This window comes from Miniopterus natalensis, chromosome 7 (assembly GCF_054644295.1).
Source record: "Miniopterus natalensis isolate mMinNat1 chromosome 7, mMinNat1.hap1, whole genome shotgun sequence".
Taxonomy (NCBI): domain Eukaryota; kingdom Metazoa; phylum Chordata; class Mammalia; order Chiroptera; family Miniopteridae; genus Miniopterus; species Miniopterus natalensis.
Window position 1 is genome coordinate 21008555 of NC_142087.1, and position 19126 is coordinate 21027680.

Genomic DNA, 19126 nt, shown 5'->3' on the forward strand with positions numbered 1-19126 from the left:
ACGTTACATAGAACTTTATACCAACTCATTGGCATCCCCCAAGATCATAATGAAACCAGTCTTGGTTACTCAAAAGAACAATTTCGGGAAATCAGTAGAATTTCTAATCACACGGTGGGAAAAAGGCAAACATTTATTTTTATTTGCAAGTGCAGTTTCTGCCAATAGTTAGTGCTCACAAAACCTTAAGCTACAGTAGCTTTTGGTAAACCCAACGAATAGTTTAAAAAATACCCAGTGATAAGAAAATTACAGAAAAATTTCCATTACACTGTCAAAATGTCTGGAATCCAAAATCCACTATTTTCTGCAATGGTTTTAATATTTGTTCTGCTTGTAAAGAGATTTTATTTTTCTTTTCTTTCCACTACATAGTCCTGGCTAAATTAATACAATCTGATCCATGAACTTTTAGGACTGCCGTTTTCCGGATTTCGACTGTGTTTTATTCTTACATATTTATATTAATATCTTAATATTTTACATAAAACGTTGCCTTGTTGAGTTTTATGAAACAAAATTACAGATTCTATTTATGGTGAGGCATTTCCAGTTTGGGGGAAGACTGAAAACCTAATCAGTAGAAGGTCATTTTATGCCTTTTTTTCCTTTTAACTATAATAAATAATTAGCAACCTATTAATTACAAAAAAATTCTTAATTACGCTTAGAGCAACCAGAGCATTTTCATGAATTGAAACTCATATTTGTTACAGTATGTGAAGTCATTAAGAAAAGCCTCTGGTTTTCCAGTTTGGTAACAAATGGCTTTTGTCTGATGCATAATTAATAGAAACTAACGATGACTATGTAGCTCTTCCAGAGTTTTAAAGGCAAATCTATATTGGCCTACAGTTAACATGCAAATTCATCCAACAAGCAACACAAAATGTATTGTAGTAGTCATTCATTTTTATCAACATTTGAGAAGACCTAGTCAGCAGCACAACTCTCCTATGTCGGAAACACATTATAACATGGTCACAACTGAAGTCAGCTCACACCCTTCCTAATTCAGCCTCTAGGGTCAGTTCAGCTCCCGGCACAAAACATGAACAATAGTGATTAACACTGGTAGAAGGTAAATGCAGACAAGAGTTTGGTGTGCTAGCATCCAGAGTTTTAAAAACAGTGACATGAAACCAAACATCCTGCCCTGTTCTGTCTCCTTTCCCTTTGTGAGGCGGGGAGTCTCGCGGCCTTACTGAAACATTCAACTTGGGGAAGGGAGTCCAATGATCCTGGTACTAAACCTGTTCCTTGGGAGGGAAATTTGGCCACAGGGGGACGTCATACCCATTTGAGACAGGGCGCCAGGGGAAACATCCCGCTGTGCAAACACTAACAACCGTAAAGGAACATATGATTTTTCAAAATAGTTAGCTTTCTCCCAAAGAGTCGCTTGGTGGTATACTGTGGCTCAAATGTTATTATTTTTGGTTGGGTAAATGAAATGTGCACCACCATCACCATCATCACTCTTAGTGCTCCTTCCATCACATAAGACACTTGTTAAGATAAGAAAGATATTCTACTAAAGCTGACGGTGAGTGAGAGTCATTCAGTATTCAAAGTCCCTAAGAATCGTTGGTTCTCTGAAAGGGATACAAAAGTAGGAAAGGCTTTGTTCAAACTCCTGCTAGTAAACTAGTATTACTTCAACTGATACAATGGCTACGCGACATCAAAGTACTATAAATTATCAAAACTATCGTACAGAAAAGTTACAAATTCATTGCAAAATACATTACACTGCTACCATTAAGAAAAAAGTGCTTTTTGTTTTCCTTTCTTTTATTTTTTTTTGCCAGAAAAGTATTCTTTCGATATAGAAAATCCTACGCGTTACCCTGCATGTGGCTAGGATGTATCGTAACGGAGTTTGTACTGAGTCCTTCTGATTTGCTGGATGAAGGGCTGGAAAATAGAGTAATGACTTATGAAAGCCGTGTCCCAAAAATGAGCGTGCCAGCTGTCAGTGGGGACACAAGATGCCCATTTAAGACACAAGAAGATGCCCTGGTCCGGGGAACCCTGCTGGTCATCACACTGTCCCGCCATCAGCTGGCTGGAACACACAGGCCTCTGCGCGTTCTGCGGTCTCCTCGCGTGCTCCTGAACGATTCTCACGTCCTTGCCCGGCTCCGTCACCTGCAGAAGCCCCTGCTCAGTGATGCCTGTATTGTCTCATGAGGGGCACGATGCAAGAAGGCGGGCCTGCCAGTTTCAAGAACGGATGTCCCAGGAGTTCCTGGGCTGTGGCCCTTTGAGAGGGCTCCCTCACCAACATCAGGTCTAGGAATCCCCGGAGCATGGAAGAAACCTGTGAAAACATCGACACCGTCCTGAGCACCCACACAGAGAGCCCACCCAGTTCCCCTACGGGGCTTTCCCGGCGCATGCCTGGGAAATTCATTCTACCGACATCGAATTCCAGGAAATCAGCTCGAGGACAAAGATGCCTTGGAGACAAAAGCAGGTGTTGCCTTTATTATCGCCTGATGTTTTCTTACCTCCTTCAAGTTTGAAACGGTAGGAGTGAATCACAGTGCAACGAAGAACGACAATTTATTTACTAAATAAAAATATAACGTTAAGTGGTAACAGCAGCTATTATAAGATGCTCGGGCACTGGCTATACTCGTCTGATGAAGTGTGGTATAGACACGGACTAGTTTTCTTTTTCTAACGACAACCAGCGAGGCTTTGCATGAACCAGTGAATACCCTTGCATGAAGAGACGTGAGCTTCTGTAAGGATATCTCGCAGATAGCATCTTCCCCTTGAATTTCTTGTAATTTAATTTTGAGGAACAGCTTACATACATTCAAGTGCATAAACATTAAGTGTATATTTTACAGCAGGGCTGGGTTTTTTACACATATTTACACCTACTTACTGTCCAGCTCTATACAACTATAGAGCAATTCTCATTCTAGGAGGCCACCTCGGGGCCCCTTCCTGCCAATACCCATCTCCCTGCAAAGGATCCCCCCCTTCCTGACCTCAACAGCACGAATCCATTTTGCCTGCACGCGTCCTTTATAGAAACGGAGCCGCGTAGTCATGCACCGTCAGCTTTCTGTCCGGCTCCTTTCACTTGTCAGCGTGTCTGTGAGACTCAGCCCTGCGCCGCAGGAGTTTCAGTCCCGGTCATCGCTGTGAGGTGATCGCTGCTGACCTAGACCACATACTGCTCGTCCACCTGGGAAACAGCCTTGGGCAGTGTCCAGCTTTTGACCAGTCGCCTAACGCTGCTCTTGCACTTGAATTTGAAGAACAGCACGTTCACTTACACAGGGCGTGGGGCTATCCTGATGACATACTATTCCAACCCAAGGCAGGGAGCGTTTCATACAAGCAATCTAGTTGCTTCTAGTTGGGGAGGCAGTTAATAAACTACAAATAAACGGATGAACAAAGTAATTTCAGAGAGACAAGCAATCTCCTGTTTGATACAAGCAATCTCCTTTTTTTTTGGCCAGGTCCACACAACCGACATGAGTGACTGAGTGATTCTACTGGGGCTTTTCCCTAAGATTTAGGGGTGAGGGGAAAGGAGATGCCACCATTACAAGCCAGTCTCCCGAAAAGGCAGCCCCACTCCCCTTCTGTTGCCATGAGGGAGATGGGAGGGGAGGTGGGGGGGGGTCAGTGTTTAGAGGACCGGTGCTGTGGAATGGCCCCTCTCAGAAAGCTCTGCCCCCACTGGTGGCCGCCTCAGTGGTGTCTTCAACTTAGCATCTTTTTCTGAGCTTGGGCCTACTTGGCGATCCTTGGAAAACAGGAAAGACGCTGCTTCATGCCTTGACCATGTCCCTCATTGCCCTGCACGGTCTGGCCCTGCCTGCCTCCTGGAAACAACCCTTTCTCCTGGCTCACTCTGCTCAGCCACATCAGCTCTCCATCTCAGTGTGGGAACTTTGCGCTTGTCTCTCTGCCTGGATGTGTCCCTCCCACATCTTTGCTTGGTTTTCTCCTTTCCATTCAGGTTCCAGTTTGGGTGATCCCTCCCCAGCAAGGGCTGCTGTCACTCGCAGCCTAAACGGGCTCCCAACCCCCTCGCCTGCACACTCCATCGCATCACAGTGTTGTATTCGCTTCAAGGCACGGACCAATCTCTGAAATTACTTTGTTCATCCGTTTATTTGTAGTTTATTAACTGCCTCCCCAACTAGAATGCAAGCTCCATGAGAGTCAGGAAATCTGGGATCTTGCACTGTGACAGCCCCAGGATTAGAACAGCCCCCGGCATGTGGCAGGTGCTCCATGAGGGAGTGTTGAGTGGAGCACCTGGTTTACTCTTGTCGCCAACCCTATGACGAAGAGCCAACTGTGCTCCATTTTACAAATGAGCTTCAGAGGTGGAGAGGCTGAACCCCTTGGCTAGTGAGTGAACAGTAAGAGCAGAGCAACTCTAATTCCACAGTCCCTGCCCGTAAACCCGGATCTGCTCCTGGCTGTGATGTGCCAGTCTCTAAAACTTCAGGGAGACTGATAAACCCCAGAACGATTCTGAACTTCAGCAGCAGATGCCACTTCTCACCTTGTGCAGGTCCTTCACTCGTGGAGGTAAACTGTCCCGGATCCTCCGCATTGCCTGGAGGGGAGGCTCGTTGAAGTAGGGGGGCTCTCCATCAATCATTTCTATCACCATGATCCCCAGAGACCAGATGTCCACCTGTTAGGCACAACCCACTGGTTATTTCAGGCAAGAAGAACATTTTGCGATGGTGGATGTGTCCAGGGAACCAAAGAGATTCATACTCATTCATACATTAACGTGGTGTTTACAATCTCCCAGCGTTTACAACAGATTTATAGGCGGAATCCTTGTTACCCAGTGCTTGCTAATGGTCTTCATTTGCCTTTTAAAGACAGCTTCAGTGAAGATTCTGACCACTGGGTATGCATAACTCTCCTAACATTCTGAAGTTTAGAAATTTATTTTTTTACCCTGTTGACTTTGGTGGTTAAGTGTCTATTAGAGCAAGCGAGAAAAACATGCAAAGTTTTATGTTATGGCCTGGCCAGCATGGCTCAGTAGTTGAGTGTTAACCTATGAGCCAATGACCAGAAAGTCACTGGTTTGATTCCAGGTCAGGGCACATGCCCGGGATGCGGGCTTGATCCCCAGGAGGGGGTGTGCAGGAGGCAGTCGATCAATGACTCTCATCATTGATGTTTCTATCTCTCTCTTTCCCTCTCTCTTCCTCTCTCTGAAATCAGTAAAAACATATAAAACATTTAAAAAAAGAAAAAAAGTTTTATGTTATGAACGTAGAGAGGAAAGTTACATTTAAATTACAAAAAATAAGAGTTTTTGACATATTTATAACAAACTCCAAAGAGCTACCTTGCACAACACAAAATATTCTGATTCCTGTACTGATTTGATTTTTAAAAATAGCTTCCCCCCCCCACACACACTTTGTATTTTATCATTTTGAAGCAGCGTGCACAAAACCATGCTTTATAAAACATTTTCAGAAAATGGAGAAGAGAAAAAGAAGAGATGACAAGCAATTCTTTCTGAGTAAAGAATGGAGAGCCAGGACAATGAAAAGCCCTAGCTGTGCCATAAATCCCCAGCTACAGTCACTTCGCTGTGACGGTCTCATTACACTCCTTATCAGTTAGCTGCATTCCTGTTACAACCCTTGCAGTGACCTTCCCTGAGAATTTATGCTCTTGGAACCACAGTGAGAACAGTGAGCTGAGTACTCATCCAAGGGCAAGCAAGCAAGGGAAAGCGAGCAGAGTCCACCTCAGCTGATGCCAATATCCTCAGCTCATTGATCCGTGTCACCTTTTCTGTGCTTCTCCTCTCTTGGAATCGCCTTCTGCACCATAAGATGTGGAAACAGTGCGTGCCCAGCTGGGACGAGCTCCCCGCTCTGTGGGTCTGGTTCCTTGCATGCTTCAGGGCTTCTACTCACACGGGTCCCTCTCTAGAAGGTCCCTGGTTTCCACACAGCTAAGCCCTATCCCTTAAAAAAGTATGAGCAACTGTTTCCATTCCAGAGGAACCAGAAATTGTGCCATATTTTGAAATACAATATTTATAAATGATTTTTTTTCTATGAGAAAACATTATTGCTTTTCCAATGATTACCTTTACTTCTGGAGCTTTCTCTGACCCTTTTGCCTTTGAATCATCGCACCTGCTCATCTGTGTGTGTCTCTGGCCACTTTTCAAGTTGCACTACCTTGCTCGGTACATGTATGTCTGCCCCTGAGGGTGGGATCAAAGTTTGAACCAGTCTCCCCCAGTGCCAGAGAAGGATCTCAGTAAGCTCCCCTAGGGCAGTGTTTTGGCAATATCCTCGGTGTTGACCATCTCCCCTTCTGCCACAACCTGCTCTGTGACAAGTCCAGTGAGTGGGGGTCCAATGTGGAGTCAAAGGTCATCACCCTGATCTCCAGTGATCATTAACACCCTCAGAACCACTGTATCCCTGAGCCTGTCCAGGCCCTGCCTCTCTCAAATGACAGCTGTCATCCCCTTACCTCTGTCCCATAAGGTAGCCTAGAAATCACCTCAGGTGCCATCCAGTAAGGAGTGCCAACCAACGATTTCCTCTTCGGTACCTCTTTGGAAACTTGAGCACAGAAACCAAAGTCAGATAACTTTATCTGGAAAGGAAAGGAAAGGAAAGCAACAAACTAACAACTTAAAAATACTGGCTTGGAGATCGAGAATACATATAGACTTCCAAATTCAAAACAAAACAGTCTCATTAACAGGCCTTGGGAATACTACTGACTGAGGGGTTGTCAGACCCTTTTATTGGAAGAGCATGACCATTTTAGCAGAAAAACTCTCATGGCTTGGCGATGCAAAGATTTAAACTCTTGCTGCTTATTTTCTAAAAGATTTTAGAAAATAATGAAACTCAAAATTTTACAAATTAAATATACTGCAAACAATAAATTCATTAAAATTCAAACCCACAACTTCAGTGTATCAGATGAAGTGTAAGTAAATTTCTGTTCTCAATGAGAGTTTTGTACAAGCTGCTGCAGTTAAGGTTCTTTTGCATTGAACACATTTAGATTTCTAAGTAACATGAAAGACTCAAAAAACCGAGAGACTCGATTCTGTACTTGAATTACTGTAAGACCTCACTTATATAGGATGCTCTCAACACCAGCTCCCCTTTCCTTTTGTGTTCCTCCTCTGTTCAAGACAATCGAAGCTGCCCATGTGAACATCAGTGCAAGTGGAAATGTGGGCATCAAACCTGGGCGCTACCACTTGGTCACCAGGGGTGTGAGTGGCCACCCTAATGAGCCAATGTTTATGCATGTTATTTACCTTAAGTGTCATCAAATTTTTTAAAAAGCCTGAACACTCTTGCACTGAGCTTTTAAGAAAACTCTTAAGCCCGGCCGGGCGTGGCTCAGTGGTTGAGCATCGACCTAGGATCCAGGAGATCAAGGTTTGATTCCCGGTCAGGGCACATGCCTGGGTTATGGGCTCGATCCCCAGTCAGGGGCGTGCAGGAGGCAGCCGATCAATGACTCTCTCATCATTGATGTTTCTATCTCCCTCTCCCTTCCTCTCTCTGGAATCAATAAAAATATCTTTAAAGAAAAAAAAAAAAAAAAGAAAGAATACTCTTAAGAATGTACCCCACCATTAGGCACCCTGCCAGTTTCTATATTCCAGGTGGCAGGGATTCAGTTTATTTCTGGGAGGCATGATACCTGTTCATGGACTTAGATGGCCTCACTGAAGAGGACTGCCACTTTAGGTTGTTGGTGACAATAGAAAACATTCAAAGACATCAATGGTTCAGGCATTGGTTGGCAATGGCTCAGAATGGCCATGTGAAGTTCAAATTTCCATAGATCAAAGCTACAGTCTCAAAGGCACAAATTTCCCCTTCATTCTCCTCATACCTCTCTGAACTTTTCTCAGCCTTTGCCTCTGGCTCCGCCTCTGCTGCCTTAAATATCGGGCTGCCTTGCATTCAGGTCAGAACTCTTACCTCTCCTCCTTTTACACACTTCAGCTAGATGCTCTTCTGCCTCCCATGCTCAATGCAGACTTCTCTCCTCCATTCTAAACCTACACTTCCATCTAGCATGTTGCCACATGGAGTTAATTTTTGTGGAAGGTAGAAGGTCTATGTCTAGATTTAATTTTTGCACGTGGATATCCAGTTCCAGCACCATTTGCTGAAGAGACCATCTTTGCTTCATTGCATTGCTTTCCTCCCTTGTCAAAGATTAGTTGACTGTATTTATGTGGATATATTTCTGGGCTCTCCATCCTGTTCCATTGATGTATTTATCTATTCTTTTGCCAATACCACACTGTCTAGAAAGCTGACAATGTGGTATTGGCATATCAAGAACCAAACCCAAATTTCCTTGTGGTCTGAAGAAGAGAGCTCTGGGGCCGTGGCAGCTGGTCTGTAATCCTTGTTGCCCTATTTTAAAAGGAGTCTACAATTCAGAGAAGTGAAAATTCCTACAGCCCATCCCTTTTAGGCTGGGATTATTTGCAGAAGAGAACAAAGAGCAGAGATTTATTACATCAGGCCTCAACTCTTTATTATATATCATTTCCCACCACACCAAGCAGATGATGGCAGGCTTCAGATATATCTGAGTAGCATAAATCTCCACACAAAAAAGGGAGAGGAGAAGCCACACGCATCTGTCTTCAGAGGCAATATTAAAAATATTTAATAACCAGTTTCATGTAGACCAGTCAGAATCTAGACGTAAAGTTAAGTGATCTCCTGGTTATCTTGGGGGCATTACCGTCTTTAATGAGGCAAAGGGGGTCGGAAACTCCAATGACTTGAAAAAGTGGACATTAACCAACAAGCATGAAAATATTGCAATATTTTAACAATGAGAATAGATATACAAGTGAACACCAGCTGAACATCAGCCTTGGCGATGCCCAAAATGCCCTCCATGAAGAGATGGCACAACCGAGTGTGGACGTGAACCGGAGGCAATGTTACCAGCTCCCATGAAACCGTCACTGACTTATTGGAGACAGCTGTTTTGAGAATCAAATATCTGAACAGCACTCATCTCCACACAAACAAGGGAGAGGATCTCTGTGTGGTGTGCAGGAATCCAGAAGCTCCATCAACTCTCAGGAGGGAATGGGAAAGTGCCCAGTGCAGGCCAATGGTTGACAGGAGGAGGCAGCCCCAGGGATGGCTTTCAAGGTTGTGGCAAGAGGCTGGAGTGTGAGGCACAGCAGAGGCGCCCTCCTGTAAAGCCCAGCAGCTGATGGGGCCTGTTAAACCTCAGTGGCCACCAGTCCAGGTAGCAGAAGAGGCCAGTTTTCAAGGTAGGAACTAGAAAAGAGCAAGAAGCTAGTCTTATCTCCTTCACCCGAGGTCCCATAATCCACATGTGTCCCTTATTTTCTCAGAACCACCTTGAGAAACATGGGGGTACTAGGTGTGACAAGGGAGTAGATGGCGGTCAAATATGAAAGGCTGAGGTTTTAAAGGTATCAGTTAAACCTTATAATAGCATGGTTGAACTTTGATAGACAGTTTAAATATTTAAGCATACTAAATCTAATAGATTGAATTTTGAAAAAAATCTAGTCCATGGAGCTTTGTGAAGAACTCTAGGTTAGTTTTTAAAATCAGTGAAATTATCATTGTATGTGGGTGAGTGTGCATGTGTGTGTGGGTGCATGTGTGTGTGCAGTAATTTCCAAAGCTTGAATATGAGTAAATCTGTAGCCCTACTACACAGATGGGAGAGGAGGAACATTTTGCCAGTACATTCTATTGCCTGTAAATGCAAGAGATCTTCAGGATTAAGTAGGTGAATGCATCTGCATTTTGGTATTGGCGGTTTTTAATGTCACCATCTCTAGTGTGGCTTTCTCTTTCTGGACATACTAAAAAAGACCCCAGACCTGCCAGACTAATAATTATCTTCCTGATAATATGTAAGATGAGAAAGTGAAACTCGACACTTGGAAGCTAGGCCTGTTGCATTGTAGGGGTGTCAGTGCTTCTGCATTTTTTTTTTCTTTTTTACTCACCCAAGTGCATAAAAGAGACAATTTTCTAAAAGAACATAATTGCACACAACATTCGTCCCCATAACTCTGCAAGTAGATAATGAGAACTCGAGTAATGAGTATAATAAGGCATCGTAGGCAGATCTTAAAAGCAAATCGCACAGACTCCAAGCTGAGCCTTATTTTAGGTAGACTGTTCAATGTGCCTGCTTAGGAAACCACCTTTGTCCCCCCAATGCAGTCAGGCTAAGAGAACTGTGGCTACCACACTGCCCAGCCCCTAAAAGGAGGGGATGGAGCCTGTTCCACAGGGGCCAGGCAAGGAACTGGAGCTTAGAGCTCAGACAAAAGCTGCTATTTAAACTTGAGATCCTATCCATCTCAACATGTCCTGCCTGGGAATCAGAGGCCCCGCAAAAACATGGAATGCGGGGTGAAAGAGCCTATCCACAAGATCCTGCAGGTTTAAAAGCGAATGTAAAACCCACATTCTGTAAATTGCATGCATTGTAAAGAATCCTTGCATCTGCTCCAGCTCTTTGCATGGATGATTTTGAGCCTGGTTCCCGAGTGCTTCCTATAAGGCAACGGTACCCAAACTGTACAGCATCAGCTTCCCCTGGGGACTTGTTAGAGATGCAGGTTCTTGAGTACCGCCCAGGCTGGCTGAATCAGAATCTCGGGGTGTGGGACCCAGGAATTTGTTTTTTGCCAAGGTCTCCAGAGGTTTTGATGCTCGTTAAAGTTTGAGAACTGTTTTAAGAAGAGCAATGACCCAGGGACAAAGGAACAGAGAGGAGACAGAGGAACCAGGCTGATGATGATGCCCCAGCTTAAGGCCCACTTCTTCAGCTGCCAAACCCAAGAAGAGAGGGAGGGTGTCACAGCGGCTAAGTGGGAACAGCACAGAGGCCTCAGCCAGTCCCTCTGCCATTTGACAGAGCACAGGGAGAGGTAGGAACTTACCCAAGACTGTTCAACTCTATTCAAGTGGGACTCAAACCTGAGTCTCCTAACGTCTCCTGCTGTGCTTCCTGCATTAGGAAAAGTAACCTCTGTGGAGTGGCAGGGAAGGTGGGACAGACAGAGATTTGGTGTATCTTGGAGACTATTGGAAAGGAATGCATTTAATTTGTTACTACACAACCAGCCCTACAAGAAATACTAAATGAGCTTTTCAGGATGGAAGGACATTATACAATAACTTGTATCTACATAAATAAGGAACACTAGTAATTATAATGATAGATGAAAGTTAAAATACAGAATAAATGTAAATTTTTATTTTACAAAGTTATTTAACATGCCCAAGTCTCTATTTAAGAAGAACATTTGGGAGATAACCTTCAGGTCTTCTAATTATAAAATTCTAGTTATTTGAGAGACAACAAAACTCAAGCGCCTACGGGAGCCAGGCAAATAATATCAAAGAATCAAATGGCCCATGTGGAGACCACGGAGGACAAGGGGTACACCCTCGGCAAAGAAACACTGACGTCCAGCGGATTGTCAGGGGCACAGTAAGGAGGCGTGGGACGGTCATAAAGCCCTGCTTGCCAGTCTATGCCCCTTACCTATCTTTACCCTCATTTCAAATCCTGTGGGAGGGGGCACAGGCACACTGCGTTGCCTCTGGACACTATGCTAGTCTGGGCTCCCCAGAAACACGCCCTGATCAGGGATTCAGTGCTGGGGAGATGCAGGGAACACTAGCAGTGAAATGGGGGAGTACAACAGGGAAGGGAAGGCAGTCAGTCCAGGGTTAATTACCAAGCAAGTGACCACAGTGTGAACTAGCTCTCAGTCCTGCCAAGAAGCCTGGGACACTGACTGCGCAGGGCACGTGCCTCTGAGCTATTCCACTCACGGGTGAGAGCTGCGGCTTTTATACACCAACTCCCATCATCTGTTTCAGGGCCGTTCCTGGGAGTGTGGATGCTAACTCCCCGGAATTTCCAGCCTGCTTTGTACTAGAGAAGCAGACAAAGGTGTTCACAGAAAGGCTCCAGGGAGAGAGATGGCATCTGGGGGTGGTGCAAGTGAATTCCCTCGGAAGTAAGGGGTAGAGACCAACAGCGGCTGCTATGGTGTCGCTCACCCTCCTCACACCATCTCCATCACTGCCCCATGGGAATGCAGGCTGTTTTGTCAGATACTTTGATTTTTTCTCAGGGAAGACAGGAATTGAAATTTTATGGGAAATCTCCCAATTTTTAAATTGTGGCAATCAATTTATAGTTAAAAAAAAAAAAAGTCCATAAAGATCATTTGTGTGTATCCATTTTCAATAGTTGCACTGGGCTTAATAGGTTTGAATTTCATTCCAGCCAATGAACTTGATAAAAGTTAATCACTCACTGTCTAGTGGCCCCTGAGTATCATCTCTCAAATGCAAGCCCCATGCCGAGGACAGATTGCGGATGAATTTACTCAACCCTTAATTGCAAGGGTGGGGTGGGGATCGCCTTCTCTCTGAGCACCTCTTTTGCGCCTTGTTTACTTCTGATGGTTTTACACAAATTACTTCCTGTAATTCTTGCAAACACTCTGTGACATGCTATTTATTCCCCCCTTTCAAAACCCAAACACCACATTCCCCTTGCTTAAGACAAATTAGTGACTCACTGGGTATTATTTCTGCCATGGACAAATAGTGAACGATTTACTTTCAGTTGATAGCAAATAATTTCCCTTCTGGTCTTTGAAGAGGCCAGAAAGGATTTATCCTTTTAACTCTGAACAATCCACTTTCTTAAATTTTTTAATTTTATTTTAAAATAATTAGGAGGTTACAAAGAAATGTGCACCCAGCCCTCCCTAATGTTAGTATCTCATACAACTATAGTTCAATATCAACACCAAGAAGCTGATGTTGGTATAGTCCACAGAGCTTATTCAGATTTCATCAGTTATATCTGAACTCATTTCTATACGTAGTACACAGGGTGAGGCAAAGGTAGGTTTACAGTTGTTTGTATGAAAAATAATGCAATAATTAATAGATAATAATATAAGAATAAATTCTGTGTTATGCATACTCACAACTGTAAACCTATTTTACCCCACCATATATATATATATATATGAATTTTTTGAATTAAAATTGAAAATCTTTTTAAAGCAAAAAAATAAAAGCCAAAGTGCTTGCACATTTTCCTCTGGTTGCCCTCTGACTGTTTCTGGGCAAATTCTCACGTGACATGAATGTTTCCACGTGGCTGAGGTTGCTGGGTTGTAACAGATCATCCAAGGGACAGCTGGCTCCATTCCTCTCTTACCTCTGGTGGAAGTTTCAGGGAGGTTAGAAGGACCTAAATAGTGAAAATCTACGCTTCAAACCTCTTCCATTTAAGCCTCCTTTGGAATGCCCACCCCCTCTTGGCTGTTGGCTGGTGAGTTTCCACAGTATCCCTTGAGCAGGTTGCAGTGCTGAGAAATGCAGAAATCCGGGCCTGGAGCTATGCCAGTGTGATGAATACCTTCCATTTGTCCTTCTAGAATCTAGATTTATTCTCCTGCCTTCTCTGAGCCCTGGGAGGCCAACCTGTGTTGGCTGCACGGATGACCTCTGATTTGCTTTAGCCAATAGGGAGCACCACTAGGAGACTGAAAGGAAGGGGCAGAGTGAGGTTGGGGTATTTATTCCCCCAGCTCCCATCCTGCAGGTTCACTGTGGTCTGGCTTCCACTGAAGATCAGGCTCCTGCCATGCAGCCCTCTTCACACCACGATCTCTATTTCCAGGTTCTAGCAACCAGTTCCCCACCTCACCCCCTCAGGTAAGAGTGGCGCCCCTTCCGTGAGCACCACAATCATCCTCGTGCACTTTTCTAATCCCGACGACTCCTCTGCATCTGCCCGCAGCTTATTAAACGCTCTTCCAATTGCCCCACCGCAGTTTGACGTCTGCTTCATGCAGGGACTCTGATGGATGCTGCGGACATGCACAGTCACGGGGACACGGCCCTAGAAAACGTCACCTCCTCCAATAAAACAGGAACATGGCAAAAAAAAAATTTCTGTAGTTTCTATTACTTCCTACACTCATTGTTAAGGTGAAAACTTGTCCATCCAATTCGAGTCCCAGGTCATTCTGACTAACAGGATGACACAGAGGATGGTAGTTTCCTTTTTGTAAGCCTTCTGGGAAGGGCAGTGGGTGACTTGTGACTAAAAAATTAGAATTATAAGAAAGTGTTCTTAGCAGAACAATGCCGGTGACAGGTGAAGTGACAAGGTAAAGCACGGAGGGGCTGCACATGAAAATCTTACCCGCCCATCGCTTGTCAAGAGGATGGAGTCACTCTTTATGTCCCTGTGAATCACTCCTTGATTGTGAAGGTAGGAGAGAGCTCTCAGAACCGACAGACACACAGTAGCTATCTGTTCTTCATTCATTCTAGAAAGGAAATAATATTTAAGGAGCAAGGACAGATTTAAGAACATCTTTGAAATGCTCTTGAGTCCCAGTGAACCAGCCCATGTCTGGAAAATCTACAGGCAGGGAAAAGGAAGTCATTGGGATCCGACTTGCAGAACCGAAGGCTGGGCACAAGGCTGACAGGGGCCAAGTATAAGCCAAAGGCAAAAGACTCCCTTTTGCTGGCTTCTGGGGCATTAATGCAAATGCGCTACCTTAGGACTCTTATAGGTAATTCCTTAGGTATTGCCAAACCCCCAGGGTCCTAGAGAGGGAGTGCACGGAATGGTGCCAAGGTTCCAGGTGCGTGTGCTGGGTGACCTTGAGGAAGTCCTTTAACTTCCTCAGGTCTCTTTCCTTATCTTGAAAAGGGGACTCAGGCAAAGCGGCCTTTAGATCTCTGAGACTTGCCCTGCCTCTCACTAGCCCTCCATCTCCCTCTTCTGGGAACTGGAGGTTTCTCATGCTCCAGGTCCTTCTATCAGAAGGAAACTGGACCCAGTTAGTTACGAATAGCTAGGTGTGAATGGATGATACTTTATTAGATGGACCGTGGGGATGAGAAAGACAAGTGCGGCACTGGACATGTGCTCCCACATTTCATGGCTGCCCCTCCAAAGGAGGTGCATCTGGTTTCAGGGGAGATTATGCAGGTGTTACAATGTAGTCGTTTCTAATCTGTGACTTCCTCCGGGGAATGTTTCTCAGCTTGATTTTTTGTGTGTCTTGTATCCCCAGCATACAGAAAAGAGCCTGGCACATAAAAAGTGATAGATGGTCCTAGCCAGTTTTGCTCAGTGGTTAGAGTGTCGGGCCTCAAACCGAAGGGTCCCCAGGTTGATTCCAGCCAAAGGCACATACTTCGGTTGCAGGCTCGATCCCTGGACCCGGTTGGGGCGAGGGCGGGAGGCAACTAATCGATGCCTCTCTGTCTCTCCATGGCTCTCTCTCTCTCTCTTTCTCTCTCTCTTTCCCTTCCACTCTCTCTGGAAAGCAATGGAAGAAATATCCTCGAGTGAGAATTAAAAAAAAAAAAAAGTGACTGATAAACATTGGATGAGATGACCACACTGTCACCTCAGGGAAGTACGTAACAATGGCAATTAATCATCATGACTCGAAAAACTATTTAAAAACAGAATTGAAGAATTTCTCTGTGTTATGTAGGTTTGTTATCGTGACATAAAACGTGTCTGATCTTCCACCTGCTGCTTTTTCCCCAGGTGTCCTTGGTGTACCAACACCTAGTAATGTCATGGCAGCTCAGGAGAATGAAACAGTTTTAGATGTCTGTGTAGAAATGGAAAATTCTACTATTTGTCACCAAAACGTCTCAGCAGCTTGCTGATTTTAAAATCTATGGGTATTAATGAACTTCTGGAGGGCAAGGAGAATGTGAATTGAATGAACTACACATACACGATATTACAATAGGCACCTGGGCAATACAGAGGGAGAGGGTAGTCGCGGCCCTTGACTTCAAAGTGCTTACAATTTGTGAAGAGTTCATAGGGATAATCACTGTGGCCTCACCCTGGAGGAGAGTGATAATTACCTTGAATTGTTTGTCTGGATAATAAAGAAACTTACCTGGTATGAGTAACGATGTCTGTCAAGGCACCACCTTCTAGAAATTCCATGACCACCCAGAGCTCATCGCTGACAAGGTAGCTGTTGTACATGTCGACCACGTTGTCATGGTGGTAATCGCGCATTATCACAACCTGGGCAAATGGGAAGATGCTTTTTGACTTGTGACAGTGAAATTTGGCTTCCTGTTCTCTTGGGGTGACATTTGTGCTGTGAGTACAACTGATTGAGAGTAGCTAGTAGAAATAAATACAGAGAAAATGCCAGGCCAACTATACCCTGGGGGGGAGACAAGGAGTGAGGGTGGGCAGAACCGCCACAAGGCTCGCATCCACTGAGGGAGCTGATTTGCCTCTTCTGGTGGGGGGAAGGGGAAATATGATAAGATATCCCTAAGGATCTACTTTAGAAGGCACCGTCCACACTCCACGGTTAGTTAACCTGGTAAAAGTATCACTAACTCATGGTAAGCGAGTAACTGGTGAGTATCACAAGTGAATGAAGTAAACAGTTACTAGATGTGGGGCCACATGATACCAAACTTCACTTCTTAGGAGAGGGTTTGGGTTGAATTAGAGAGAGGTTTGGGCTGAATATAAAGGATGGGTCTTGAAAGTAGAGGCATATAACGCAGGCATCAAAAGGCAAACTAGAGGCTGTTTGTGGAGAAAGCTTCCAGGAATTGCTGCTCTGTGGCTGCTTCTGGTGACGTTTTTGGAGACAGCATTAAATAATAAATTATAGAGTTGTTTATTGAAATCATATTTGTCCTGTCTGCTCTGGCATTATGGGGAATAAGTTTCAGAAATCAGAAATTGTGGACTGGGAAGAGGCTGAAGCCCACTCACCTGGTGCTCTGGGTGAGTGAGGTTCAGAGCATGGAAAGGAAATGTACACCTTGGGGAGCTGGAGATGTGTGGAGCCTCTGGAGGCTTCACATGAGCCACCATAGGAGAGAGTCCAAAGTCACAGCTGATTGCATTTTTACAGTGTCTGTTTATTGCTCTGAGAGCTATATGTAGGGGGTACATTCTTCACTAAAGACTGACATGTTACTTAACATTGGGATCCTAACTTGATATCTTATGACTTAGATTTCTCATCCACAAAAGCTCATCTCTCTCTTCAAGACCCCCATAAAATCATTAAACACTCCAAAATGTCTTGTCCCTGGACACAGGTACTCACTTTCCCACCTATGTGCATTTGAGAACTCTCAAGTGATAAGCAAGTTTAAAAGGTAAAATGAGAAAGTGGGAAAATCAGTGCAATAAACAGATAGAAAGGGTTAATTTCTTAATATATCAAGAGCTCTTACAAATCAATAAGACAAATGCTACCACCCTAATTGAAAATTGTGCAAAAGCCATACAATTCAATGAAGAAATGAAAAAATGGCCTATAAACATTTAAAAGTAGATTCACTAGTAATAACAGCATTAATTACAGCAGTAAGATGTATCCATGTCTATCAGATTAACAGAGATAACATGATAGTATCCAATGCTAGTGAAGATAAAACAGGACTATTGGTGAGGTCCCAATTGGTACAAACTCTCTGGAAATCAATACTATCTACCATTTCCCTAAGTAGAAAAAATATAGGAAGGAAATACTGAAATATTAATGTAGACTATTTCTTGGTTGTGGGATTATGAGACTTTTAAAAATATATTTTCCATATTTTATACAGGGAAAATTCAGTCTTTCTATAGTTAGGAAAAAAAATATTTAAAAGTTCCTAAAGAGTGGTAGGCAGTCCATTGGTAAACTGGCCTCCGTTTAATGTGATTTTGAAAAATTGTCCACAAAGGATATGCAGTGTCAAATGTCCATATACCCACATCGACGGGGAAGCACGAGGCTTTGGAATGGGCCGTCACCCTGCTGTGTGACTCTGGGCTAGCCATTTAACTAATACGGGTCCAGATCCCCTTGTTGCTATGGCGATGACATCTCCGTCTCACAGCGTTGCGAGAATCATCCCAGATCAATGCTCGGCGCAGTGGCTCACACACATGAAGTGCCTCTTAAGGCAGCAGCCACACGTGTGCAGAAGGGGATCAGAAGGAAGGGTTCTGGGGGACGCTATTTTTGTATTTACATTTTCACCGTTTCCCAATGTCCTAAAGTGCACATACAGTCTTTTTGAAATGGGAAATAAGTGTTACGTGGGTGAGGAATGATGATCCGAACCCGCCACCTACCTCATTAAAAAGCAGCTCTCGTCTCTGCTGCTTCCGAAGGTCCATTTTCTTCACGGCGACCTGCTTCCCCGTGTGTTTCTCAGTGGCGATGCACACGATGCCGGTGGACCCTTCCCCGATCTTGATGAAGTTGTCCAAGTACTCCCGGGGGTCTCCCGGGCTGACCACCAGCTGCAGGGCAGCCCGGAACTGTTCGTGGGACACCCTGGAGGGCTGCTGGTCGGAGGAGGAGCCCCAGCTGGGCGGCGGGTAGGTGCTGGAGGAGATGCTGAGGGAGCTCAGGTAGGACGCTGTGGAGATGTACTGTGAGCTGGTCTGGAGGGATGGGTGATGGTACAGGGTGGCTTTGTGGTACCCGGACGGATACTGGTGGCTGCTGGAGGAGTAGCCCGCTTTGCTTTGACTTTGAGGTAGTTTGGCGGGGCCCCTGGGGTAGGTGTCGGACCCTGACAGTGGAGGGCTGAGGACCATCTGTGCTCGATCGTAATCCACCTGGGAAGACACACAAGGGTGGAGAGTGTTGGCCTGTGACGTGTGGCCACCGCAGCAGGTGGCCGGTGAGCTCTGCGCTGGCCTGAAGGAGGAGCTCCACTGTGCACCCTGCTCACGGCCAGGGTCCCCTTTCCAGGCCCCAGGCCAGCCTGCTTCCACCCTTTACCTGCCCTCCAGTCTCCCCGCCCAGCCTCCTTCTTCCCCCTTCCCCATAGAATTCCCCAGAAGCCGACTCTGAGACCGGGATTTGAATGCAAGTAGCGGGACGTGGCCTCTGGAGCTATGAAGTGAGACAGCCGAGGGGAAAATGCCAATAGAGGGTGAGTTTTTATAACCAAATTTTCTAACTACGAGTCTGAGGGTTAATCTTATGTTTTAACTTGGCTAGGCTATGGTACCCAGT

The 19126-nt window shown here is 44.9% G+C and overlaps 1 protein-coding gene across 1 annotated transcript in view; it reads right to left on the bottom strand.

The window, feature by feature from the left end:
• Window positions 1–115: 115 nt before the first annotated feature.
• PAK5 (p21 (RAC1) activated kinase 5) overlaps window positions 116–19126 on the bottom strand; it is a 94186-nt gene continuing 75175 nt past the window's right edge. Inside the window, exons 4-9 of the mRNA XM_016212027.2 lie at window positions 18232–18723; window positions 16025–16158; window positions 14287–14413; window positions 6511–6636; window positions 4547–4681; window positions 116–2323 (exon numbers count right to left, since the gene is read on the bottom strand). Coding sequence (XP_016067513.1) covers window positions 2168–2323; window positions 4547–4681; window positions 6511–6636; window positions 14287–14413; window positions 16025–16158; window positions 18232–18723 — 1170 coding nt within the window. The 3' untranslated portion in view covers window positions 116–2167. The remainder of the gene's footprint in view (window positions 2324–4546; window positions 4682–6510; window positions 6637–14286; window positions 14414–16024; window positions 16159–18231; window positions 18724–19126) is intronic.